A 24,977-nucleotide genomic window follows, 5' to 3' on the forward strand; every position below is an offset into this window, starting at 1 on the left:
CTCCTCTGCGGGGCTCCCCGGGCCGGCGCTCAAGGCGGGCCACCTGCGGCACCCGGCCGCCGCTCATGTCCAGGATGCGCTGCGGCAGCGCCCAGCACACCGTCTTGACGGCGGCCCCGCGGCGCTCCGGGGCCGGGCAGGCGTAGCAGAAGGGTCGGGCCGGCGGCGGCCCCCGTCGCTTCCCCGCGCCCGTCTCCACGCGGAGGCTCAGCCCGGCCCTCTGCCGCGGCCGCAGCGCCGCCTCCAGCCGCTTCTGCAAGCGCAGGTGGAGCTTCTCCCGGGCCAGGTCCAGCTGGAGGAAGAGGCTGGCCCGCGTGGGGGGGCGCGTCCCGCCGGCTCCCCGCCGCCCGCAGGCCCACCGAGAGGGCGAGGGCCTCGCCGCGGGGCGCTCCTTCCCGGCCCTTCCGGCCGGCCCGGCCTTCCTTGAGCGCCACCGCTTCTTTTCCGTCCGCCTGGCCGCTGCACTGGGCTCCGGCCTCGCTTGCGCGGGCGGGCGGGCATCTCTGCGCGCTCCTGGCTCGCTCCGCTGCGGCTCTGTGTCCCTCGGCCTCGGCTGTCCCGCCCGGCTCTGCGAGCGCGTCCCCCTCCCTCGCTCCCTTCTCCCGGGACGGGGAGCGAGCCCTGTAATGCATCGTTGCTTCCAGCCCCGCCTGGCCGTCCCCGCCTTTTCTGCTTCCCGTGTCGGGGCCGGCGGCGTAGCGCAGCCTGCCTTCCAGCTCTGCCGCTCGGTCCGCATCTCTTGGCCTTCCTGCGCTTTTCTCGGGGGTCTCGGAGGGAGCCCGGTAGCAGATGGTCCCCTCCAGCTCTCCCTCTTCGTCGCCGTCTCTTTGGCCAGGCCCCTCCTCGGGGGACGGTGGGAGAGCCCTGTAGCGCATCGTTGTCTCCAGCTCCGCCTGTTGATGCTCCCCTTTTCTGCTTCCAGTCCCTGCTCTTGTCTGGGGGGGCGTGGACGCGTAGTGCATGGTCCCTTCCAGCTCTCCCTGCCTGTCTGCCTCCCGTCTGCTTGGCCCCCTTTCCAGGGAGGGTGGGACAGCCCTGTAGGGCAGCGGGCCTTCCGGCTCTTCCTGCTGGCCCCCACCTTTCTTGCCCCCTGCCTCTTTCGCAGCTGCCTTCTCTCCTTCCTGGAAGGGAGCCGGGAGATCTGTAGAGCAAGGCCGGTCTTGTAGCTCCGGCACGTTTGCTGCAGCTCTGAGAAGCGTCCTGGTTTTCCCATCCCCTGGGGCTTCTGGCTTGGTGCTGGGACTGCCTTTGCCAGCAGCTCCCTGGCTCTCAGGACAAGGCCTGGCAAGAGCCGCTTCACCTGGAGCTTCGGCTTCCACACGTTCCTGGGCGGGGGCATCCCTGAGAGGCCTTGCCAGGGACCGGGGAGGGGCTCCTCTGGCCTGTTTGGAAGGAGCGCTGGGAGCCAAGCAGCTCTGCTTCCAGAGGTCTGTGAACTGGACCTCCTGGGGCTCTTCTGCAGGAGCCAGGCGGGCTCGGTGGGGGGCCTGGAGCGGTGGGGGCTTTGGAATCAGGAGGATTTGCCCTGACTCAGCCCCCCCGGGGGACGAGGCCCCCTTCCTGGGAGACTTTAGGACCAGGATGGGAATGGGGGGCTTCTGAGGGACTCCCTGGGCGGCCTTTGACAGGCCCCGGGTAGCCTCTTCTTCCGTGGGTCTTGAGTGCGGGGTGGGGATTCCCCAGGTGAAGACCATGTATTTGTGGCTGATGTTGAAATCAATGATGCAGAGCGCCTCCTGGGCCATGAAGGCCAGCGAGGGGGGCCTTGAGATTTTGTTGCCAAAACGGATTGGCTTCGGCAGAGGCTTTACAGACAGGATGTTGAAGGCGCGGAGGGAGTCCTCCACCATTTCAGGGAAGGCTTCCTTCTGGATTTCCACCATTTTCACTGTTAAATGGAAAAGCAGCTTCCGGAGTTTTTCTGGCTCTACTGAGAAAAGAACGCAATTTCTTTGGCTTCTCTGGGAGTCTCTTGGTTTAAGGCCCAGCTCCTCAGGAGCAGGGAAGCAGCCCACTTTTCTGATTTCTTCTGGGTTTGCTTTGTGAAAAAGATAGTGCCCTTTGGCTCCTGGAGGTTCCTGCAAAGATTTCATGTAGATGGCCCTGGCGTTTCTGGGGAGGAAGGCTGGGCGCGCTGACGCTTCAGCCTCGGTTGGGATTAGTAAAACGTTTTGCATCGTTTTTTTAAGATCCTCACGGAAGGATTTTTTTCCCACGGATTGAAACCGGTTCACAGAGTTGATGACCACCGTGGGAACTCCACACCGTCTCTGAACCATTTTCTTCTTGATGTGAAATTCCAAGAAGTTTCTCCTTTTCTCCTCCATTGCTTTTAGAACAGCTGGGACTTCCTCTGAGTCCCTGGGAGGCAGGCCGTCCACAGGGTCTGCAGTGACCTTGAAGGGCTGAGTGGGCTCTTCCTCTTTTTCAGAGGAAGGTTTGGGGGAGGATTTCTCTGTGGTTTTCTCTGCAAGTTCCTCCCGCTGCTCCTTCACCCTGAAGTCAAGGCACTGGACGGCCATTTGATCCAGCAAGGGGAAGGGCGAAGGTTTCTCTCCCGCTGCCTCTTTATCCCTGACCCTCAGCCTGGGAAGGGAGCCGGGGGCTGTGGGGGCTGGCAGGGACCCCATGCGGATTTCAAGAGATTTCTCCACCAAAATGACCTGATCCTCCTTTTCAAAAGTGGAGCTCTCGACAATGTTTATTTGTGCAACAGACATCTGCGGGACTCCCTTAATTTCAGGATGACTCTCCGGAAGCAGTGGTGCGCCTTTTATTTCAGGAAGTCTTTCTGGGAATAGAGGGATCAGTGACGGCCCGTGTTGTTTTCTTTTCTTCAGAAAATAAAGATCTTCTGAATCCGAGGAAGAAGAATCAGAGCTGCTGGCTTCGGAAGCCTCCGAGGAATCACGCATTGTCCGAGAAGCCTCTGTAGCCACATGACAGCGCAAGGTCAAGTGTTTCAGGAGCGGCAAGCAGGAGGAGGAGCCGGAGGGGGAGGAAGAGGAGGAGGAGGAGGAGCGCTTTGGCAGAATCGCAGTGCTCCTTAACAAAGGAGGTAGACAGGGGAGGTACTTTTGGTATAAGTCCTCATCTTGACACACGCTTTGTGGAGTTTGGTGTAGATCATAAGGATGTCTGTGCACCTGACAAGGCAGCTCGCAACTGTAGAAATAAAGAAAAAAGCAGAATTTTCCTACCCTGCTAGACGAGAAAAAAAGTGTTTCCACTTCCAGATGACCCCATTTATAAAAAATAATCACTGCACTTCTTCACTGTGCCCATTCCTGCCCTTTTGGGAAGTCTCCGGACCTTAATTTGTCTGGAGAACTGCTACGACTCTTTTATGATGCCCAGACAGGTGAGCCCCACTGAGCCTTCCCCAGCAACACAAGGAGCCCAGCCCCAGCCAGCTCCTCACAGCCTTCAGCGGCCTCCACAAAGGAGTTTTTCTGCCGTTATGGAGAGGGCAGAAAGTGCATTTGCAGAGATTTCACCTACCTTTCAAAATCGGATGCTGGTTGCCCCCCACAAATGCAGCTAGAGTCTAGAACAGAAAAAAGGATATATTTCTTATTTATTTTTAATCGACTTATAGAAAGCATTTTTAAAACACCCATCAAGCTGCCTTGACTATCTTACTATTGAAAAGAAAAACCTGACAAGGGATTTCTTTGAACAGTGGAGAAGGAAGAGCATCGACGCTGCCTTTGGAAAGTCTTAAACTGGAGCTCTACAAGCGCAAGCGGCCGCCTAGGTCAGCAAGAGGGGAGCCCTGCTGAAGCTTGAAAAGGCAGGGCGGGTTCGGATTGAAACTTCATGGGGGGAGAGGTGCCACCGGCTCCCCTTCACAGCGCAAACAGCCACCATTCCTGGTGAACTTGGAGGTCTGATGCCAGTGGGGCCAGCTGTACTCCAGGGGAAGATGAAGTTGGAATAAACATACGTTTTGCTTGTGTGGCTGGAAAGTCTGTCTCCTCTTCGCACTCTGCTTCAGGCTGTAATGGGGAAAAAGTGTTACTGGGTTTCAAGTTTTCTCAGGGTGAAGGTGCATTCTGGCCTCCCAAAGGCATGAGAGGAATCGTAGCAAACTTAATAAAAGGTTAAGTTGGTCCCTTCCGGTTTGGGGAGCCATCGGCAGCTCTCCTGCTTCAGCAGGAGGGTGGAGGACTCTCTCAGGCTCAGCAGGGCACCAACGTCTAGGCTGCTTCTGCTGCCCATAGGGTGCCATCTGCCGGCTCTGTGGAGGGCTTGGCCGAGTTGGCACCTGCACTCTGGAGGGATCCCTACAACGGTCTCTTTGGGGCCACCTTGACCTGCCAGGACTCCTCTGGGCAAAGGGAGGGGGAGTTGATTTCTGCTTCCAGTTTCCTTCCCTGGACAGACATGTCTAACGTGTTTTGAATGGAGATGATTTATATGGTTTGGATTTGTTATCAAATGTTTTATTGTAAACCATGGTGACTTGTCCTTGTATGGGACAGTCCATCGTTTCAGAAAAACCAGGATGCTTTGGGTCAACTTGGGCGTATCTAGGCCAACGACCAGCCCCCGGACAAGACCCCCCCTGAAATACAGCCAGTCCCAGATAGATCCACAGAAAATTAAGGACAAGGTGGTTCAGGGTCGCCTGTTTTAATGCCATCCTTCCAATGCTTGAAGGACACATTCTGTACCCCTGAAAGATGACCCCTCCATATTTAGAGGCAGTCTACCCCATCGGCTTCCCAAGCCTCTTGCTGGCAATTGCAGACAGGAAGCTGGATATGGTGGGTGCCCACTTTGACCCTGCTCAACACTCATGTCCCCCTTTCCAAAGCCCACCCCCGCAAGTGGGAGTGTGTACGTCTGGTGGCTGATCTCCCTGCTTCCCCAGGGACCCTCTGCCAACCTAGACTCCCCACCTGCCACAACGGGGGGGGGCTTCAGTGCCGTGTTCAGGCGGGGCTCAGCTCATGCAGAAAAGCCCTGGGGGGAAACGGCTGGTGGGTGTCTTATGCAAGCTGCCCAGGACTGCACCAGAGAACGCAATACGCAGAGCCATCTCTTTACCAAGGGGGGAGAGCTGGGCTGCGCTGCTTGGCTGTCTGTAGCGACAGGTTGCCTGAGCTGGGCTTGCCACCTGGCCAGGCAGGAGGAGCTCCAGATTTCGAAGGCCAACCAGAACAGCAGCAGGACTGCCCCAGCCAGGGGGACCCCCCAGGTCGTCTCCGAGATCCAGCAGAAGCCTTGCGAACACAACAGGTGCTGGAATTGGGGCAGCAGGTTTCCCTCTGGGCAGGAGCCAGCGGGGTCATCTCTTCCATCCGCTTCCCGAGCAGTCCGGCTCCGGAGGGAGGGTCCCCCGCTGAGGTCCTTCTGCAGCACCAGGGACCCGAGCACCAAGGCCGCATAGCCAGACCTCATGGCCCCTCCGGCAAGCTGCGCCCACTTGCCATCTCTTCACCTGTGGGGTGTCCAGTGCACCAGTCAGGAGGGAGGGGCCCAGGCTGCTGCCTAATGGAGCGTCACAATAGGTCCCCTGCGGGTGCAGTTGCTAAGAGACCTGGCTTTGGGGCTGGGAACCTGCTGCTGGGCGGGGGGGGGGAATGAATGGAGGTCCCCACATCCTTCCTGCCTCCAACTTCCACACCATTTTTGTTCTGGCTCCACTTCTCGTGCCGCAAGCCCTCTTCGCTCTGCGGGCGGCACAGCCGGGGCAATCAGGACCAAGAGCAGAAGGGAGAAAAACCAAATTCGTTTTTATTTCAGCACAAAAAAGGGACTTTTGAGGTACAGCTGCGCCTGCTGTAGAAGACAGCAAAGCAGTGCAGAAAGAAGAAAGGATAAAACCAAAGTCTTGGGAAAAGGGCTGCTGGTCGGCCCAGCTGACGAAGAAGCCCCACTCCTCCAACTTAACACCCTCTGGATGTTTTGGGGAGGGGCAGCCGTGAAGGGGGGGCACAAGGCCAGCCTTGCTTGGTCCGTTTCAACCCCAGAGAGGAAAGCAGGAGAAGAGCCCTCGGGTGACACCCCTCCCCACCCAGGCCAAGCCCCGGGGCGGGCTCTGGGCCTGCTTGGGCTTGGAAGGCACAGGCGGTGAGGGGAGGGCGAAGGGAAATGTGCCGAGAGCCATGAATGCGTGAGAGAGACACACGAAAGCCATGCCAAGCCCAGGTTGCAGCAGGTCTGCCTGCCGCCGCTACTCTCTGGGCCCCACCAGGTCTCTCGGAGGAGCCTGCAGCAGCCCCCACCGCGCACAGAGCAGCGAAGAGGGCCGCGGGGAGGCAGGCGCAGCCAGGGGTGTAGCTGGGAGCAGGAGCCCCCGATGGGACCTCTGTGCCGGTGCCCCGCGAGGGAAGAGCCGGGGGCTCCAGCACACGAATCTGAGCAGCCCAGCGAAGTCAGGTCTTGGCCAAGAGCATCTCCTCAATGCCCTGTTTCCCCAGCCGGTAGCGAGCCAAGTCCTTCCGCGTGACCAGCCCCACCACCTGCAAGGCAAGATGGGCGCACCCGCTCAGGCTGGGCAAGCAGCCCCAGCCCCCCATCGGCTGGAGGAGCCGCTCCCTGCAAGAGACACCCCCCTTCTTCCCACCCCCCCAAGGACCAGAGCAGGGGCCCTACCTGGTTCTGATTGTCCACGACCACCAGGTGGCGCAAGCCCAGGGCTCGGAAGAGCTTGAACACCCTCGGGAGAGAGGCCTCCTGCAAGGGGAAGGCAGGCCGGTCAGGCGGAGGGTGGGGTCCCCCGCCCCCCCCAGGTGAGCCCACTGCCCCTGCAGCAGGTGGGCCAGCTTGGGCCCAGAAGCGAGGCACCCCTGCAGCTGCCTGGCCTGGCGCTAGGGGAGTGTCGTCCCCCCCGGGGCCCCCACCTGCGGCACACAGTAGGGCGAGGGATTCATGAACTCGGTCAGGTCCACCATGCACTCGCGCTCGTCTTGGGAGACGTGGATGGACTGGATGGGGGGAAAGCGGGGGTAGGCGTCCCGGAAGTCCTTCAGCTTCAGCCGCCGCTGCCGCAGAGACAGGCTGGCCCGCTCCACAAAGACCTGCCATGAGACAGGGAGCGTCGTGGGGCAGCCCTCTTGGCCCAGGCCACAGGGAGCGGACTGGCTCCCCTGCGGCCCACGGTGGCCCCTGAGCAGCCCGGCTCAAGGTCTGGCTCTGCACCAGCCGCCCGGCCTTCCCTACCGCAGCGCCCAGCCAGCGCCCACGAACCTTGTGCTTCAGGAGCACGATCAGCTGAGAGCGCAGGATCAGGCCCCGCAGGCCCATCGCCTGCAACGAGAGAGGCTCTCTGGGTCGCTCCCCTGCAACAGTGGGAGGCCCAGTGGAGAGAGGAGGCCCCCCCTTCAGCAGTCGCCAGGTGGCACTGAGGGCTCAGTGGCTCCCTGGCTGCCCCTGCAACGCCACCCCTGACCCCCCCCGGTCTCTCGCCCCAAGGGCTGAAGTGACTAGGAGGCCCTTTGCAGAGGAACCCCCGGGAGCAACAGAGACCTGAGCCTGTCACAGCAACCGTGACTCCCGGGGGCTTCAGGGAGGGCCACGCGGCCACTTGCCCACCTGGTGGCTGCCATGACTGCTCTCCACCACGGGGAAGCCATTGTGGTTGGAAGCCGTGTCGCTGAGGATGTCCACGACGGTCCCCACTTTCTCGCTCTGCCGCAGGCAGGTGACCGGGGTGCTCATCACCTGGCTGTAGGGAGGGGAGCCCAGGCTCAGGCTGGGCCCAGGGCAGCCCTGGGGGCACAAGCGGGAGAGGCGAGAGGGCGCCTCCCTCCCCCATTGGCCCCTTCCTGACTCCTCAACTTACGTGGCCGTGAAGGAGTGCGAAGTGACCGGGGCCTCCCAGTGCAAGAAGGGGACACTCTGGAGCTGGATGTGCATGTCATACAAGCCCTGGAATGGGGAGAAGGGGTTGAAGATGGGCAAGAGAGACCGGAGGCCACCGGGGGGGAGGGCCTGGCAGACGAACTTTCCGGAACAATTCGTTTGGTGGCAGGAGGACAGTCCTGCCAGACGGACGCTGGAAAGTCTGTGCCGGCAGTCAGGAGGGAAAACTGAGTCACCGAAGGCCCCGTCTGGCCTGAGTCAGGCCAAAGTGGCCTCGAGGGGGGTGCCCTCCCAGCCGCCACAGGCATAAAAGGCTTCTGGGCCTCTCGACTTCCCGCCGGAGCCCTCTGGGGTGCAGACTCTCACCTCCGCAAAGAAGTCCCCCACAATCTTGGCCGTCATCAGGACCAGCATGATGGGGAAGCCGTAAGTGACATTGCCCGTGGCCTCCATCATGATCACAGTCAAGCTCAGCGTCATCCTCACGATCCCCCTGGAACAAGAGACCCCGCTGGCACGTCTCCTTCCCCCCACCCAGGAGGAGGCGCTGCTGCCTCCTCAGACACGACGGCCATATTGGCCACCAGGAACCCAAATAGCCGGGAAGGCTCCTCCGTGTCCAAAGCCCTTTTCCCACCCAACTGCATCCAGCGGTCGGCCCAGCCAGAGCGGCCAGATTGACCCTCCCCAGCCTGGCTCTGCTCCTGCCAAAGGGGCCAAGCTCGCCCCCCCACCCCCCCACGCACACACATGCACCCATCAGAACTGGACTCTGCTGAAGCACAGCCCGCCCCCCCACCGTGGAGGCCTTGGAAACGGGCCCAAGGCTTCTGTACTCACCCAGCTGTGCTGCGGCTCCCATCAGCGCATACTTCCCTGGGTCAGCCCTGATCTGGAAGCCAGAGAGAAAGCAGGTAGCAAGGCAGATTACTCCACGAGCCCCCATAGTACAGGGTAGGGGGAGGAACTGACCGCAGGATCAGTACCAAGTGGCCCAGACAGGCATCCTGGGCTCCAGCCAGCCCCTGCAATGACACTCGCCTCTTGGACCCCCAGTCCCTCCCTCAAGATTCTCCCGGGGGGAGGGAGCCCCAGACTTACGAAACTGTGGGGGATGTAGGACAAGGAAATGCCGAAGAGGCGGCCCCAGGCAGCCCCAATCAGTAGGGAAGGGATGAAGACGCCGGCGGACACCGTCAGCCCATAGGTCCAGCAGGCCAGGAAGAAATACACCAGGGTGAACAAGCCCAAGGTCATGGGGTCGTAAGTGCCTGGAGGGAGGCAACAGAAGACCCTCACTCCTCTTCCCCCGGCACAACCCTGAGGGCTGCTCCACGGCAGAAGACCAAGGAGACCCCGCCGAGTGATTTGGTTCTGCTTAGCAGCCCCCGTGGCTGGCCAGTTGCCGCTCCAGGTACCCCTGCAGGCACACAGGCAGCTCCCAGGTAAGCCCTGCTGAGCCCCATCCCTGTGGGTGCGGCAGCAGAGGCAGCTGACCTGGTGGGTCATGGAAGAGGCGGACCACACTCTTCTCGGGGGTGTTGAAGAAGGCAGCAGCCATGGAGTTGTACTGCCCGTCAGGGCAGAAGAGCTGGTGAAAAGGAAACGGGGAGGAAGAGGAGAAGCTTGCCATCGGGGAAGAGCACAAGGGAGCCTCAGAACCGAAGGAGGTGCATGGAGCCCCTGGCCAGTCTGGCCGCACCTGCCCCCCTTGCCTTCCCCAGGGCTTAAAACTCTGCTGTGCTTGCTGTTGGCCCACCTGTTGAGCCCAAGCCCGGGCCCCTTCAGCCACAGGGCTCCCCCGAGCCCCCTACCTCTGCAGCGGGTAGGCCATGCTGTTGTCCTGGAGAGGCTGGCAGTCTGTAGAACTGTAGATGAGGACAAAGGCAATGGCCGCCGTCACAGCCCCCACCAGCACAGCCTCAATCACCTGCAGGCACGGGCGGTGGATGTACCTGGGGAACCGAGGGGCGAGGCGCAGGTGAGCCGGAGGCTGGGTGGAACAGGGCAGCCCCCGAGGGGCCAGAATTGGGCTGAGCCCCGCCAGGACCTCACCTGATCCGGAACATCGTCAGCCAGTAGTTCAGAGCATTGAACATGGCACCAAGGATCCCCCCTGCAAACGGAGGGAGTCAGAGGGGGGTCAGGAAAGGGGCGCCGCAAGGGCCCTGGCGCTCGGCCTCTAGGGCACAACGCACCACTGCAGAGTCTGGGGAGCCCGGGGTCCCCTCGGCCCCCACAGCATGTGGAGGGGGGCTCAGCCATGCAGGCTCGGGGAGCAGCAGGAGAGGGGAAAGGGCGCCCCTAACAAACGGTCTGCGTATTTGCGGGGTGCGCCACCGGCTGTCGAGGGAGACCCAGCCGCAGCACGGGGGCTGCCCCTTCCCCCAAAGGGCCGCTGGTGCCTGGTGCTCAAGCCGTGGATGCACCCAAGCCCCCTCCTCCAGGCCAAAAGGGTTTCTTACCCAACACGCCAATGAAGATGAAGATGGGGATTTCTTGGAACGTGTACCCCATTTTCTGAAACGGAACAAAGGCGTAGGAATGCCCGGAAGGCCGGGGAGTCTGTGCCAGAGCCCAGCAGCTTCCTGGCACTGCCCTCCCCTCAGTGTAGGACCCTCCGCCCAGCCATCCATCTGATGCCCACCTGAGGGGCAGCAGCAACTGCCAGGCCTTCTGCCACTCGCTCCCTCCCTCCAACACCCGCCCACCCCCAGCACTGCCCTCTGGACACCTCGTCCCCTTGAGGAAAGGGAGACCAGGCAGCTCCAGCCGGGCGGCAAAGGGGACCCGGGAATGACTGGATGGGGGGCCCACCTCGGAATCGAACCTGCCGAAGTTGATGAGGCCGGGGCTGGAGAGGTCCAGGGGGTTGCCCTTGTAGACGCTGAGAATGGAGTTGAGGGTGAAGGTGGAGATCATGGAGGCGAAGAACTGCAGGGGGAGAGAGGAGAGGAAGGGGAGGGGCAGCAGCAAGGCCCTCGCGCGGGGGGGGGGGGCTGGGTCCCGAGGCGCTGTGCGCGCTCCCCTCCCGGGCACTTACAATCCGCCAGGTCAGGAACTGGTTCCAAAAGGAAGCGCCTTCTTCCAAGCTGAATAGGACCCCCCCTGTGGAGGAGGGGAGGGGACCTGGGTGAGCAGGCAGCCGTTCCCCAGGGCAGGGCCCCCGTGGCCCTCACCCTGCCCGGCTCTGCTCTTCCTAGGCATCGGGAGGGGGGCCCCATCTTTGCCAAAGAGAGGCTCGGGGAGGGAGAAGGAAGGGGCTTTACCAACAGGGGCCCCAAAGGCAGCTGAGACGCCGGCGGCAGCTCCGGCCGAGACAAAATCCCGCTTTTCCGTATCCCTCCGGAAATACTCAAAGATCTGCAGGCGACAAAAGGAGGAGTCTGTGTGCAGGCAGGACAGGCCTGGCCTCTCCTGCCCAATGAAACTCCCAGGTGCCACCCCCAGGCTGGCTTCTTCGGCCCAGATCCCACCCTGATCTCACGGGAGGGAGGGGGGCTACTGACCCTGAAGTCCCTCTTCAAGGAAGTGGAGCGCCCTTGAGAAACGCCAGCTGCGATGACCGCCCCCGAGTGGATCATCGGCCCTTCCTGGAACGCAGAGCGCAGAGGGGCCAGAGAGGCTTTGGGACAAGTGGGGGTGGGCCCTGGGCGGGGGAAGGGTCTCTCCAGTTGGGAACGGCCATCCTCGCTTGCTCCTCCGCCCGGCCTCCATCCCGCTCCCTTCCCTTGTGGGGCTGCTTGGCCTGAAGGCAGGACCCCGTCCACCCAGTGCCACAGCTAGGCCAGGGCTGTTGGGGGCGGGGGGCAGGAAGGCTGTTTCCCAGAACCCCTTGCATCAAATCGGTAGGGTGGCTGCCCCCCCCGCCTCTTTACCTTCCCCACTGCCAGGCCTCCAACCACGGAGAGGATCACGCCACAGACTTTAACCACCAGGGTCTGCCAGGGGAGCACATAGGAGGCCCTGGGTCAGGGGGCTGCCAGACTCCGCCATAACCTCCCAGGCCCCCAAAGGCCCTTGCCAGAAGCATTTCTGCACCCCAAAAGGGAAGCTCCTCCCTGACTTGCTGCTGCCTGGCAGCTGAAGCCCCCAAGTCAGGAGCCACACGACAACCCCCGCCCTCAAAGGAGAGCCGGCCTGTATGGCCCGTGTGAAGAAGAACCACAACGCAACACCACCCCAGGCGCCTGACCTTCAGCCGGACCACGTGGGGGATCTTGACTCCATTCAGGTAGCACTTGATCTGGGGGATTCCACTGCCGGCGGCCACGGGCTGCAGAGGAGGCAAAGCGCTGGGTCACGGCAGCCCAACAGCCATCACAGAGGGAGGCCGCGCCCAAGCCTCGCCCAGCCTCACCTCCAGAAACGCCACAATGAGGGAACCGGCCATCACGAAGGCTGCGTTCACAGTGGCCCAGAGGAGCAGAGAGAAGGAGAGGCGTCCAGACTCGGTGAATTTGTCAATATCTGGGCAAAAATAAGCTGAAAGGAAAAAACACCCGTTTCCTAGTTTGGCAGCCACGTTTACAGGCCTGGGGGAGGATGCCGATGCCAAGCAGAGCCGAATTGCCCCGCAGCACCCCTTGGGGGCGACCTTCCCCCCGCCCCCTCAAGGATACTGCCCTTCACCAGCTTGTACTTGACCCCTGCTAAGGTCTCCACCATGATGTCAATGAAGCAGGCAACCAGGCCGGTCAGAATGCCGATCATGGCACAGATGAACCAGCGCTGAATTTCCACTGTTCGGAAGGCCTGTATAGCGGGAGAGGGGGGGTGATCAGACCCCATTCCCCCCCCCCACTTTTCTCAGGCTTTGATGTTTGCTGCACTGTGGCCCAGAAGGCAGCATGGCAACTGGCAAAGCCAGGTTCTGGACCTGACCCGCAAGCCCTTAATGTGGACTCCCTCCTTGTTCTATGCGGGTGGGCTCCCCACCCTCTGCACCCTCCCTCATTCCTGGCAGAGCTGATGAAAACCAGCCTTCAAAGCTACCTTTGGCTGCCAGATGCCCCTTTCCAGGCTCGGCCCCAGGAACAGCTGAGAACAACATTGGGAAGCCAGGGAGCATCGCCCCCGGCCCAAAGGGAGGGTGGGAGCACCCCAGAGCTGCGGCTGCAGCAGGGAGAGGGCCTGCTGGTTTCCCTTGAGGCTCCTCGGCTGCACCAGATCCAAGAAAAGCGTCCAAGGGTTTGCCCCAGAGGAGAGAGGCCCAAGGGCACCAGCTGGGGTGCCCAGGAGAGGGGCACTCACCGTGTGGTTAATTCTCTTCTCCTCTTCCAAGAAGAGCTGGTTCTCACAGTTGTCATAGTCCAAGCTCTGCAGGGGGGCAAAAGATGGAGAACCCCTTCAGGGGAAGCGGCCCCCCCAGCCCAGCTGCAAAGTGCCAGCTTTGCCTCCGGCTCACTGGAAGAAGGGCCCGCTTTCCACACTGACCCCAGCCCCGCACGGGGCCCTTCCCGGGAAGAACAGGGACACTCACTTCGTACTTGAGGGAGAGAAGCTTGTTGTTGTGCGGAATCTCACTGGGGAGGCACCGAGGGGCCTCCGTTTCCTACAAGGAACCAGAATTCCATCAAGACCCCTGGATTTAGCCCCATTCCGCTGCCCCCACCCCTCCCACCAGGCGGCTTGCTCACCGTGCTCTCATGGTCCCCAAGATCCACGTTGCTCAGGCGCCCAAATCGCGAGGAAGATGAGGAAGGGCTCGGCTGCAGAGGCAAAACACACCCGCCTCGTTTGAGCTGCCCAGCTCCCTTTGGGGCAGGAAGGATCTGGGGCAAACACGCTTTATCCCTGGGAAGCCCAACAGCTCTGCAGGCAGCGGGGCTGTTTTAGCAACAATTATTAAGTTTCCCTTTTCAGCCCTGAGCTTGTGAGGCAATGAAAAGCCTCATTCTGCTGCCCTGGGGCCGGAGGGCAGAGGGGGAAACAGAAGAGGAAGGAAGAGCAGAAAAGTCACGGGAAAGTCACAGGATTCACAAAGCCAACACAGGCCTGTCGTCCAATCAGGCAGGACTTGGGGGCATCGGGATCGGGTTCCTGGGGAGCCTCTGTGTCACTCTCTGGGGAGGGGCTGCTTTGGCTGTGACTGAAGGATGCAAGAGAGGCAGATTGAAATGTGTTGAGTTTAGAGCAATACTGTAGGCCATGGAGAGACCGTTTCCTGTACACTGTTGTGTGTTGGTAGGGTCAACAGAAACTGCCCACAGATTGCCACAAAGCTGATGGGCAAAGGGCTGTCTGTGTGAGCCCCTCCAGAAACAAGGCCTCGCCCAAGAGAGCGGCACAAAGGGAACGGCCGGGATCCGATGCGCCGTCCGGCTGGGCCAGGCAACGGGCCTGGGAGGGCTTCCAGGAGCGCCCACAGGGAGGGTCCCAGGCCGTCGCCCCCACAGCCTGCTCAGCGCCGCTTTCTCACGCCGTCAACTTCCAGCCGCACCGGCGCTTCCCCTCGCCTGGAGCCCAGAGGCCCAAGAGCGCCGGGCCACCCGCTTTGGATGCCGGGGCTTGGAGGTCGGCTGTCTCTTTAACAAGGGAGCCCGTGGGACAGGCCTTCTGCACATGCTCAGGAACCTTGGGAAACGCGCCGGAAGGCGCGGGTCGCCAGCCGCCCGCCCAGCGGTAGGCTTCTCCCGGCCACGGGGGCTCCGCCAGCCTCACCTGTCCGCCCGTGCCGTTCAGCAGCGGCGTAGTCTCGCCCCGGCCCTCGGCCTCGCCCTCCCGGCCGGACCACGACACCCGGGTCGCCACGTTCGCCATCGCCGCTCCGCAGGCCGGCCGACTGGAGAGCGAGGCAGGCAGCGGCGATCATGTGACCTGCCGCAGCTGGCGAGGCACGTGATGCGCCCGCCCCGGAGCATCACGGGGGATGGAGTCCCGGCGGCCCCGGGGCCGGTTCCATCACGCCGAGGGACCTGCAGCCGCTTGCGAGCCAGCGCCCGGCCGGGCCGCCCTCCGGCGGCTCGCAGCTGGGGAGGCACCGTCCCTGCAGGGGGAGGGGAGCGTGTCCGCGGTTCAGGCGCTGCTTGCTCACGGCCACGCCGCACCGGCCTTTCCCGGGCACGGGGCTGGGCTGGGGGCCCGGGGGAGCCGCCTCTCCTTTCCTTTCCCCACGGGAGGCTACCGGAGCTTTTGCCAGGGAGAGGAGGGGACTACCCGGGTTCCCTCGGGCGGGCCCGCCCGCCCGGTGCCGCCCTGAGCGAGCGGACGGGGAGCACTGCGATGCCTCTTTCGCGGCGGTGGGTTTTGCCGGGGGAACGAGCTGGGGCGTTGCGGGGAATGAACCTTTTGGAAGGACCCGATGGACGGAGGGCCCAGGAGCACCTGGAGGAGACGCTCTTTCCGGGCTGGCTCTCCTCCTGCGGGCTCGCCAGCTGCAGACCCCTCCGACGAGCTAAGGCTGCTGGCAGGGCTGGTCCCGGGTTTCCAGCATTCAATCTTAAACTCCACCCCAATTTTTCACTTATCTGAGGGAAAGAGTGGCACGGCCAAGGTCTTGAATAAATATTTATTGTTTCAAATCAAAACCATGAAATTGATCTATTTTCTCCAATGCGTTACACAAGCTAAGCAAGGCAGGGAGCCAGAACTGGCTTTGGAAGTGTAAAAAGGAATCCTCATCTTGGGGGAAACTAATGTACTTTACCAACAAAGCCCACCATCATCTTTTTTTTAAAAAGAATTTTATCATGAAAATGGCACGTGAGAATTTTTTTTTTTTTGGTCAACCCTCCCTCAGGCCAGAAGGAAGAATCTGGAACACCAGGCAGAGTAATGATGAGCAGGTCCCTTCCCTTGCACAAATATCCTGGAAATCGGCAGCACCAATCCTGTTTTGGGGCTAAGCACATTCTTCTAAGGGAGGACTGGAGCAGCTTTGGGGTTGTCCCCAGCCCCTTCGGCAGGGTCCCTTCTCTGGAAAAAAAATCCAGCCAAGCTCATTCCGCGGGGGGGGAGGGGGGAGGAGGCAGGGATGGCGAGCAGCCTCCAGGGCTTCCACGGGGTGTGTGTGTGTGTGTGTGTGTGTGTGTGTGTGTGTGTGTGTGTCACAGGCAGTGCTCAAGGCAGGTGCAGTTCACCTTCCGCACAGAACCACTGAGCATGGAGACATTGGCCAAGGTGAGCACCGTTCCGTGGGGCAGGCCTTCTCCAAGGGCGATGCTGGAGACCTCCCCCGGCAGCAACGCTCGGCCCCACATGGCAAAGCCTGCCAGGAGCCCCACAAATGATTCAGATGAGTCAAACCCCCCGCCAAGAGTGTCTTGCTCCTGGCCAAGGAGGAGCGACCCTTGGGGCGGAATCTCGTAGCCCTTCCGAAAGTTGGAGCCCAGGGAGGCCAGCCTTCGGTCCAGGTAGAACCAGTAGCGCCCCTGGATGGAGGACCAGATGATGCAGGCGTGGTGCCACCTGCCGTCCAAGACGGCCCCCACCGGCAGCTCCCGAAAAGCGGGGTCTCCAATCACGAAATGGAGGGAGTTGCGGGGGGCAGCGTCCCTGCCGTGGAGCACCAGCTTGTTGTCGTTCTCCTCCGTGGCATAAGACAGGATGGTGCCCAGGTAACGGGCACTGGTCCTCACCCAGCTGCAGAGACTCAGCTCCAGCAAGCTAGTCTGCAGGCCGGGCTGGAAGGCTGCGAAGTTCTCGGTGGAGGCGTTGGGGAAGACCAGCATGGAGTCCACGTTGCACCCTGCAGGGAAGAGAGAGCGGTGGGGCAGCGGCCAGGAAAGACCCAGGGGCTCGTGTGGGCAGCCGGGTGCCTCGTGCCTGAACTATGGAGGCTGGAAATAACTGGGCGAGTCTGGGAAGCAGCCCAAACCAAAAGTGTCGAGGGGCTCACAGCCAGTTGCAGCACTGGCCCACCCCAGCTTGGGGCTCCAGTTTGGAATTTTACATCGAGGTTGGTGATAGTTACACTGAAGATTTCTAGTCTAAAGCGTGCAGGTCACTCGGGGTCCGGACAGTGTTGAGAGACAGTACAGCAGATAAAACACAGAAGCCAAGTACAAAGCATCTCCCAAGTTCAACCCAGGTGGAAGCAAGCAAGGGCAGCAGCTTCCAAAGTCTCTCTAAAAGGAAAGCCCAGCCCCACCTGCGGAACCAGCCTGCCTCCCGAGGCAGGGAGCTGAAGGGGGGCCTTCAGCCAGACGAGCCTCCAGCACATTTTAAGGCCTTGGAGCTTAAGGAGCCTGGCAGCATTCATGCATCAGCACCCCCTCCCTCTCTACCTACTTGTCCCTGGCTTCCGAGGCCCTCCTGGAGGCTTCTGCTCTGCAGGGACTTTGGCCGGTCCAGGAGGCTGTTCTGTGAGGGTCTGCTGCTCAGGTGAAGAGGCCGGGCCTGGATCCACCTGCAGGGGAGAAGCCGCCTGGCCCAGAAGGGAGCCCCTCTGCAGCGCTGCTGGGCTCTCGGCCGGGACCTCCAGGTGGCCCCCCGGCTGGCGATGCTTGGCACGCAGCTTCTTCAAGGTGGGGCTCTGCCCTCCAGCCGCCTCCGATGCTGCTGCGCTCCGAGGACTGGGCAGCTCCTCCTTCTGCTTAAGGCTCTTCAGCTTCCGCTCGATGCTGCCCAGCTTGCTTCCCTGGCTGCGGAGGGCATCCTGCAGGCTCTGCAGTATCTTCTGCAGGCTCTGCTGGTGGGCAGCCACGTCCCGGAAGTCCTCCCGGTGGCTCTCAAGCTCCTGGGTGAGGTTGGACAAGCGGCTCTCCAGCTGCTTTTGCCGCGTCTCTTGCCAGGCCCCTTCCAGCGCTCGGATCCTCACCGCTTGCTTCTTGCTGTTCCTCTCCAGCTTCTTCACCCAAGTCTGCAAGCGATGCAGCTCCTCCTGGGTGGAAGCCTGGGACCCATTGGCCACCAGCTGCAGGCTCTCCTGCTTCTGTAGCAACCTGTCCATCTTGGTGTGGAGGCTGTGAGAAAGATTGTAGTTCTCTGCCGTCTCCTGAAGGCGCGTCAGGGTGACCTCCTGAAACTGTCGGAACTGGGAAAGAGGATGCGGTCAGGCCCCTCAAAGCCAAGGGCAGAGGGCCAGGAGAGCAGCATCGGGAAAGGGGTGGGGGCAAGACAAGCGGGACCCTCTCTTTCCCTGGGAAGGACATGGGCATGGCGGGTTACGAAGCACCAGGAGCCTTTCGGGGCCCTTCATGCGGTGTTCCTGGCATCCCTGCGACCAACGCCCAGGACCAAAGGCCCCTTTTCCTGCCTGGCTTGGCAGCCTCACCCTAGGGCACCCCAGAGCATTAGAAACACGCACTTCTGAATGCGTCCAGAGGTGGGACTAAGACTATGGCTTCAAGTGCTGCTCAAGATGCCCTCTGGGAGCAAAGCAAAACAGGGTCCCAAAACAGGAACAAAACGGGGGCGGGGGGGGCATTTCCCTCCCAATAAGTGCCAATGGTGTTGAACTTATATAGAAAGTGTTCGTGAAGTGTTTAGATGTTTCACTGCATAAGGACACCAGCCAGCGGCAGATTTTTGGACCAAAATACAGGATTATATTTTTCCACCAGCTTCCTTGGAGGTACTGAGTAATCTCAACTATATTTAGGAAGTGATATTTTTACAATAACAAGTACAATTATTTATAGCGCTAACTGTAAATGGTTGACAAGTGTAACTATTAAAAATCGGTGTGCTTATTTTGCTATTTTGGGTGACAAGTATTTCACTGTTTTACAGTTTTGAGATGTCCTGAGCTTGTTTTCTTGTCTTCTGAAATGCTCAGGCTATTTGTGGCAATCTGTATTAATTTATCCACTCTGGCTACTCTCCCTCAGCCAGCTCTTCTAAATGTGGATCACTATTCCTCTTGCCCCAGCTCTCATGGGGAGTGGACACTCTGGCTGTGCTTGATGGGAGTTGCAGTACAAGACTCTAGAGGCCCAGGCTAGCAAGAAAGCCCAGGAAAGGCTTTCACAAAATAACTTTATCTTTAAATCCATTGAAAATGCAGAAATATATTTTACTGGGCCATTATCTGCAACTATCTGTGGCTAATCTTAGTGTAAAATGGCCTCTGGCAAAACCTGAAAGGCTGAAATATCACAACACCAGCTGTTGCCACTAACTTTTGCACTGAAACATGACCTGAGGAGCTGGGTGGGTTGGAGCAGGGAAGGAGGGAGCCACCATGGGGTGTGGGCTTTTGAGCATCCCCTAGCCCTCCCAGGCTGCAGAGGCCAAAGAACCCAAGGGAACAAGGATTGGCAACCTGCCCCCCCCCCACACACACACACATTATTGCCTGTTGGGACCTGTAAAATCCAGACCTTTTCTGAGCTGCGTCTGCTTCTTTTATTTTTCCTGAAACGGCTCCATCACTTTATTCTTGTCATCTCCAGGCTGCCTTTTCCCCTCTGCCCCCCCCCTTCCCTTCTATCTGGAATCAACGCCCCCCCCCCCGCCCCCCATGTTGGGGCTCAAGAACAGAAGCAGCCTCCTAAAGGGACTCGGTGGGCTTGAGTGGCTTATTTGTTGCAAGTTAAAGAAAGGAGAGCTTGGATAGCAGAGTAACTACCACATTGATCCAACGCGGATCAAAGCTGGCAGCCGAGTTCAACAGTGCCTCCTTTTATTCTGGCCCGATTTTACGGGCCTTTTGTGCAGGTGATCTACTTGAAAGCGTCTCCTGGAAAAGGAGCTTCGCCGAGAGAGCAGGGAGCCCCGGGGTGAGCCGCTGCCTTGTTTCAGGAGATCAAAGCGAAGTCTAAGGAAGGAGAAGGACCGGGAGACCAGCCCTGCAGACCGGGCACCGCATCCGCCCCCTGGGCTGCGGGAAAGGAGATGAGGCTGCCCGGCCCGTCCGCATTTTGGGGCCAGAAGCGGAGTAAAGGCGGGGGGCTTCCCCGTGGACTCTCGCCGGGGCAGGAAAAAGGATCTCGTTGCCCGCCGCCCCTGCCCTCACCAGCGCCCGCTCCGAGCCCGGACAGGGACGGGAAGGAGGGAGCGGGGCGGCTCACCTGGGCTTCCAGGCGCCGGAGCCTCTCGAAGAGGGGCCGCCTCGGCTCGGCCGCCCCCGGAGACTGCTGCAGGGCGCCCCGCAGACAGGCGGCCGCCAGGACCAGGGCTACGGGCACCACGCTCGCCGCCGCCGGCATCCCGAAGCCGCGGCGCATCCCGGAGAGACGAGCCTGCGCTGCCTGGCTGGCTGGCTGGCTGGCTGGCAGGAGCGCCTGACTGCGCCCGGAATAGACCAGCCCCGTCGGGAGCCCGGAGCCCGCTTTAGCTCCGCCGCGGGAGGGAGGGAGGCGCCAGCCCAGCCCAGGACCAGGGCGGGAGGCCACGCGGTGCTGCGCCGCGCCGAGCCCGGTTGGGGGCGGCCAGGACAGGCCGAACGAGTCAGTTCGGAGGGGGCGGGGCACACCCCAACACAGGAGCCACCCAAGAAAGATCCCCGGGGCCGCAGGAGGCAGCTGTCCGCAGAGAGACCCGGCCCGGGAAAGCGGCGGAAAAACTCCTTTCCTTGCAGCCGGGCCGGGGTCAGCCGCGGCCCTTCGGAGCCCGGACTACCTCGCAGGGCTGTTGGCAGCTCTTCCTCCCGCCCCGCCCCCCTGCACCGCTGCTCAGGAATGAGTGGCAGGGGGCGCTGTGGCGGGTCGGCGTTCGGCAGTGCGCCCCCTCTCGCGCAGGCGCATTCCCGGTCCAGGCGTGAGACGGCGCGGATGGCACGCATGCGCGGCCGGAAGTGGCTGTCAGAGGGGCTCCGCGCGCCTCCCCCCACGGTGAGTGAGCGGCGCTGCGCCCCTCCCCCACCCCGGCTCGCATCCCCAGGTAGACTGCCCCCGCCTCCGGAGGCTCCCTCCGGCGCCCGCCCGCCCCCCCCGCGCATCCCGGGGCGCCTCCCAGAGGTCTTGCGGAGGGGCTCCCCCGCCCTGCCAGGTGGAGGATCTGCTGCCCCGAGGCTGACCGGGCGGGGCGGTCTGAGTGGCCGGGAGGAAGGGGCTGCAGGTGTGGGGAGAGGTAGACTGCCTCTGAAGCGGGAGGCTCGACGGGCCCGTGACTCCTTCGGTGAATAGCGAGGCGGTTGCCCTCCGGGTTTGAAGGGTTACAATGCTCCAGCATGAACAAAACGGAGCTTTCGCTCCGCCTCGAGGACAGACCAGGGCAGCCCTTTGTGCCTTCCCTCCTCAAAGGCTGCCGAAGCGGCCACCCGAATATTCCCTCCCGTTCCAGGCGGGCCTGGGAGGGGAGAGCGGCGCTCCGAAAGGCACACGCGGTCTGGAGCTCCGCTTTCATTCCGCTTTCTAGGAGAAAGGTCCGTTTGGCTGCTCTCAACGGCGGCTGAGGACAAATAGCTGACTGCCGAGCGAGAGGAGCTCCTTTCAGAGGCCGATTTACGCGGAAGTAGGAACAAAGGTGCCAGGTGTGTTCTTGACCACAGGTAAGGCACAGGAAGTTTGCACTTCCCTAAGAAAATTGCCACGTGTTTATTCATTTTCAGAACTGGGGATTTATTACAGAGCAACCCCACCTTTCCTTTACATGCTCGGGGTGTTAGCAATGTCCTCACTTTTTATCCTATTGTTTTATTTCAAATCAAACCACCTTTTGGACCCATTTAAAAATCCAGATGTGTATACGACACAGTACTACGGGGACATTGTTCATGTGCTATAAGGCTTAAGTTGCATTAATTAATAGTTGGCCATTTCTACCCAGATGGAAGGCGAAACTGGTAATAGTCAGCATGTAAAATGAATCTCAATTGGCACAAATAATGGTCCTTATGAAGGGTTTATATCTAGAAGGCATTTCAGGAGCTGCTAAGATTTTCTCCCGGAGATTCCCCTGTGGAAACTAAGGGGCCTCTTTTGCCCTCTTCCAGTTGCCCTCAGGGCTGGAGAATGTGAGGCCGTCCGTCTCTGGCAGCCACGGGGAAAGGACATGGAGGAGGCGAGTCTTCCGTGGCCAGCAGAGAGGCTGGACGCTCCAGGGATCAGCCGGCGGATCTCGGTCAGCGAGTTCTCTTGCCACTGCTGCTACGACATCCTCATCAACCCCACCACCTTGAACTGCGGGCACAGCTTCTGTCGGCACTGCCTGGCATTGTGGTGGATGTCTTCCAAGAGAAACGAATGTCCAGAGTGCCGGGAGAAGTGGGAAGGGTTCCCAAAGGTCAACATCCTCCTCAGGTGACCGTTGCCCTGCCGGCTTCACCCTTCCCAGTTGCCGGCCTAGACCCAAGCGGTGGTCCCAAGGCATCCAGAGGCCGGCAGGCCCGAGGCTTGAAGGTGGGGCTTGCGTCTCTGCTCTGGCCAGGAGCCTCAGGGCCTCCCCAGCTGCACCTTTGGGCACGTCAGGAGGGAGGGACTGAACGCCGTCCTTTGGCCTAGTTGCCTCTGCTCCTCTTAGCCGGGTGCGGCCTTGGCAAGGAGCCGGCCTGACGTCGCATTGCTCCCTCCCAGGGCAGACGGGTCTTCCTTCCCCAACCCTCTGCAAGGATGGCTGGCAGGACCAGCAAGGGATTCCTGCCGGAGGGTTTGGGCAGGCCTGACGTGCTTCTCGCTGCAATAGAGAAGAGGCTGTTCCGGAAATGGACGAGCTGGCTCACCTGGAGGGGCCGCACGGCCACCAGTCGGCTCAAGCCCTTTCTCCCCTCCCAGGAATGCCGTGGAGACGCTGTTCCCAGCCGCCATCGAGCAGCGCAAAGACAACATTCTGCAAAACCACGAGGTGACACAAAGCCTGGCTGCTTTTCAGAAGTATGGGAGCAACCAGCCCACGGCAGCCCCCAGTGCCGGGAGGGTGAACCCACCTGGAGGTGGCTTTTTCTCCGGTGTCCTGACTGCATTGACCTGTGTGGCGGTACGGCTCCCCGAGGACGTTTTTCACAAGCACTGACACACCTGGGGGGGGGGGTTGGCTTTACAGGGCCCCGTTTGAGCAGTGGCGCTGGGCAGGTTCCACCAGGGAGGCTGAGCTTCTGGTGGGGCTTTCTTACCACCTGCTTGGAAATGGCGGGAGCGGGGGCTTGGCTGCCTGCCACTTTCTCTTTGGCACTCGCGGAGGGGACTGCGGCTGGCTGGCCTCTCAGGTGACCTTGTCCCAGAGAACTGGCCACACGTGGCTTATTCCCCAGGCACAGGTGACCAGCCTTTGAACATGATGCTTATTGTGGTCGCTTTAAGCACCCCCAGCCCAGCCTCCCGTGCTCTCGGTTGGTCTCTTAGGTGGTTTTGCTGGGCTATCATTGGAGCAGCCGGGAGTCAGAGGACGGCCTGCTGGTCCGCAAGCCTGTGGCCAAATGGACCGCCGAGGAGGTGGCCCACTGGCTTGGGCAGCTGGGGCCTTGGACGTCCCTCTACAGGGAGAGGTTCCTGCAGGAGAGGGTGAATGGAAGGTGAGCCAGCGTGAGAGGGCGGGAGGATTCGAGCACAAAACCTGCCCTGTCATTCCCAGGGGATGTGCCAACGGGGAGCAAGGCTTGTGGCCTGCGTGGGAGTCGGAGGCGCCTGGCTGCTGCCCGGCCAGGCAGCTTCGCTTTGCTCGGGGGCTTCTTAAGGCAGCTTCCTGATGGGAGACGTGGGGGCTTGGCAGTGCTGGCGCCGAAAGCGGCTGCCCCAGCCTGACTGGTTCGTCTTGCAGGCTGCTTCTGACGCTGACCGACGAAGACCTCCGGCAGGCGCCTTACCAGGTGGAGAACGGCAGCCACCGAAAGGCCATCACTGTGGAACTCGAGCGGGTGAAGCTGCTGGGGGTGAAGCCGCCCCAAAACCTCTGGGAGTACAAAGTGAGTGGGTGCTGCGGGGGCTCAGGCGGGGCTCTTCCCTAGCAAGCCCCCTGGTGGCTGGGAGAGGCTGGCGGGGGCGGAGCCAAGCCCTTCCGCCACAGAGGTCCCTTGCCTTGCAGGCGGTCCAGCCCGGGCGCTCGCTGTTCCTGCTCTACGCCTTGAAGAGCTCCCCTCGGCTGGCCATGCTGTACTTGTACCTGTCAGATTACAGCGACACCTTCCTGCCCTTCATCCACACCGTCTGCCCCGTCTCGGAGGCCCAGGAGCTTGAAGACAGGATCGCAAAGCTGCACGTAGGTCTGGAGTGCCGGGCAGTTTGGCCTTCGATGTGGGCAGCCCTGGTGCCCTGGCACTGCCGACGCCCTCCCCAGGGGTCGCAGCCAGGCAGCTGGTGCTCATCTTCTGTCTCCGCAGGACCTCAAGGACCCCGTGTGGAAGCAGTGGCGGGAGTTCCTGGTGAAGTTTGCTTTCCTGCCCTATCAGCTGCTGGCCGAGTTCGCTTGGGACTGGCTGGAGACCCACTACTGGACCTCCCGCTTCATCATTGTGAACGCCATGCTGCTGTCCGTGCTGGAGCTGCTCTCCTTCTGGAGGCTCTGGTCAAGGCGGGAGCTGAAGTGAGTCCCCGGCCTGCACTGCAGGGACCCGGGATGTCGTTTGGGTGAACCTGAAGGCCGCCAAGCGCAGGCATTGACCCTCTTCTCCCTCTCCCCCTCCTCCTTTTTCAGGAGAATTCCCTACCGGATGTGGAGCCACTTCTGGAAAATGTCGACCCAGGGGTTCCTGATGGCCATTTTCTGGCCAGTTATCCCCCAGTTTGCCTGTAATTGCCTCTTTTACTGGGCTTTGTACTTCAACCCAATCATTAACATCGACCTTGTGGTGAAGGAAGTCCGCCGCCTGGAAACTCAAGTCCTATGAGGTGGAGGAGGGCCCCATCTGGATGCCGAGGGATCAGGGCCGCCTGCGTGCGCCTCTGAATTCAGCCGGTGCTTCGTCCCCGGGTAGCCGGACGGTCTCGTTTTGCGGCTCTTTGCGTCCCCCACTTTCTTTTCAGGAGCAAAAGGCACATTTTCCTCGGAGCAGAGAAGATGTAATCTTGGCATAATCCAAAATCTGGCTTTGAGCCAACTGAAGCCGAGGTTGTTGCAATCTCTTTGGAAAAGGGCCCCTTGTGTGTAAGTAGGTGGTTTCTCTGTGTGTCTAAATTCCCTCTGTGTTGCTTTGTGTTAAATCTCTAGTGAACCTTTATGTTAAATGTGATGTCTCTATACATGAAATTTGACTCTGCATTTGTATTAAGACGACCTTTAAATTTGCATAGAACATTTTTACAAATTAAATAATGTTTTCTAAAAACAGTGATGGTTCTTTTTTTGCCCAGTGTTCCCTTTCTTGTCTGGATTGTGAGGCAGGCGGGGCTGAATAGCGGCAGGTGTCA

The 24,977-nt window shown here is 60.8% G+C and overlaps 4 protein-coding genes across 7 annotated transcripts; 1 reads left to right on the forward strand and 3 right to left on the reverse strand.

Annotated features, from left to right (window-relative positions):
- Positions 1-29: 29 nt before the first annotated feature.
- On the reverse strand, positions 30-5,537 carry LOC148124661 (uncharacterized). Its single transcript, XM_087912741.1, has 4 exons — positions 5,053-5,537; positions 3,947-3,998; positions 3,502-3,547; positions 30-3,165 (listed from the first exon to the last, which is right to left on the reverse strand). Exons 1-4 carry the CDS (start codon positions 5,404-5,406, stop codon positions 30-32), a joined length of 3,588 nt encoding a protein of 1,195 aa, XP_087768867.1. The 5' UTR covers positions 5,407-5,537.
- A 186-nt stretch (positions 5,538-5,723) lies between these two features.
- On the reverse strand, positions 5,724-14,637 carry CLCN7 (Cl-/H+ antiporter 7). The gene is made up of 25 exons (XM_087912756.1): positions 14,476-14,637; positions 13,452-13,523; positions 13,295-13,366; positions 13,066-13,131; positions 12,435-12,567; positions 12,173-12,282; positions 12,008-12,088; positions 11,691-11,753; positions 11,322-11,405; positions 11,082-11,175; positions 10,856-10,920; positions 10,630-10,746; positions 10,278-10,332; positions 9,868-9,928; positions 9,629-9,767; positions 9,310-9,403; positions 8,914-9,083; positions 8,652-8,704; positions 8,179-8,305; positions 7,793-7,878; positions 7,543-7,675; positions 7,198-7,257; positions 6,852-7,028; positions 6,604-6,684; positions 5,724-6,470 (listed from the first exon to the last, which is right to left on the reverse strand). Exons 1-25 carry the CDS (start codon positions 14,572-14,574, stop codon positions 6,384-6,386), a joined length of 2,379 nt encoding a protein of 792 aa, XP_087768882.1. The 5' UTR covers positions 14,575-14,637; the 3' UTR covers positions 5,724-6,383.
- Positions 14,638-15,308: 671 nt separating this feature from the next.
- Positions 15,309-20,084, reverse strand: PTX4 (pentraxin 4). Its single transcript, XM_026704621.2, has 3 exons — positions 19,767-20,084; positions 17,044-17,788; positions 15,309-16,501 (listed from the first exon to the last, which is right to left on the reverse strand). The coding sequence occupies exons 1-3, from the start codon at positions 19,920-19,922 to the stop codon at positions 15,861-15,863; spliced, it is 1,542 nt and encodes a 513-aa protein (XP_026560406.2). The 5' UTR covers positions 19,923-20,084; the 3' UTR covers positions 15,309-15,860.
- A 193-nt stretch (positions 20,085-20,277) lies between these two features.
- BFAR (bifunctional apoptosis regulator) lies at positions 20,278-24,895 on the forward strand. 4 transcript variants are annotated; one of them, XM_087912700.1, is made up of 9 exons: positions 20,278-20,528; positions 21,055-21,187; positions 21,632-21,938; positions 22,410-22,611; positions 22,977-23,146; positions 23,392-23,536; positions 23,656-23,829; positions 23,951-24,153; positions 24,265-24,895. In XM_087912700.1, the coding sequence occupies exons 3-9, from the start codon at positions 21,691-21,693 to the stop codon at positions 24,455-24,457; spliced, it is 1,335 nt and encodes a 444-aa protein (XP_087768826.1). In that variant the 5' UTR covers positions 20,278-20,528; positions 21,055-21,187; positions 21,632-21,690; the 3' UTR covers positions 24,458-24,895. The 4 variants fall into 4 exon arrangements, with proteins under 4 accessions (XP_087768826.1, XP_087768828.1, XP_087768825.1 ...); XM_087912702.1 differs by having other exon boundaries at positions 20,452-20,528; positions 22,410-22,479; XM_087912699.1 differs by having other exon boundaries at positions 20,455-20,577.
- Positions 24,896-24,977: the final 82 nt, after the last annotated feature.

Source organism: Pseudonaja textilis, chromosome 14 (assembly GCF_049901715.1).
Source record: "Pseudonaja textilis isolate UNSWEBS1 chromosome 14, rPseTex1.2, whole genome shotgun sequence".
NCBI classification, from domain to species: Eukaryota; Metazoa; Chordata; class Lepidosauria; order Squamata; family Elapidae; genus Pseudonaja; species Pseudonaja textilis.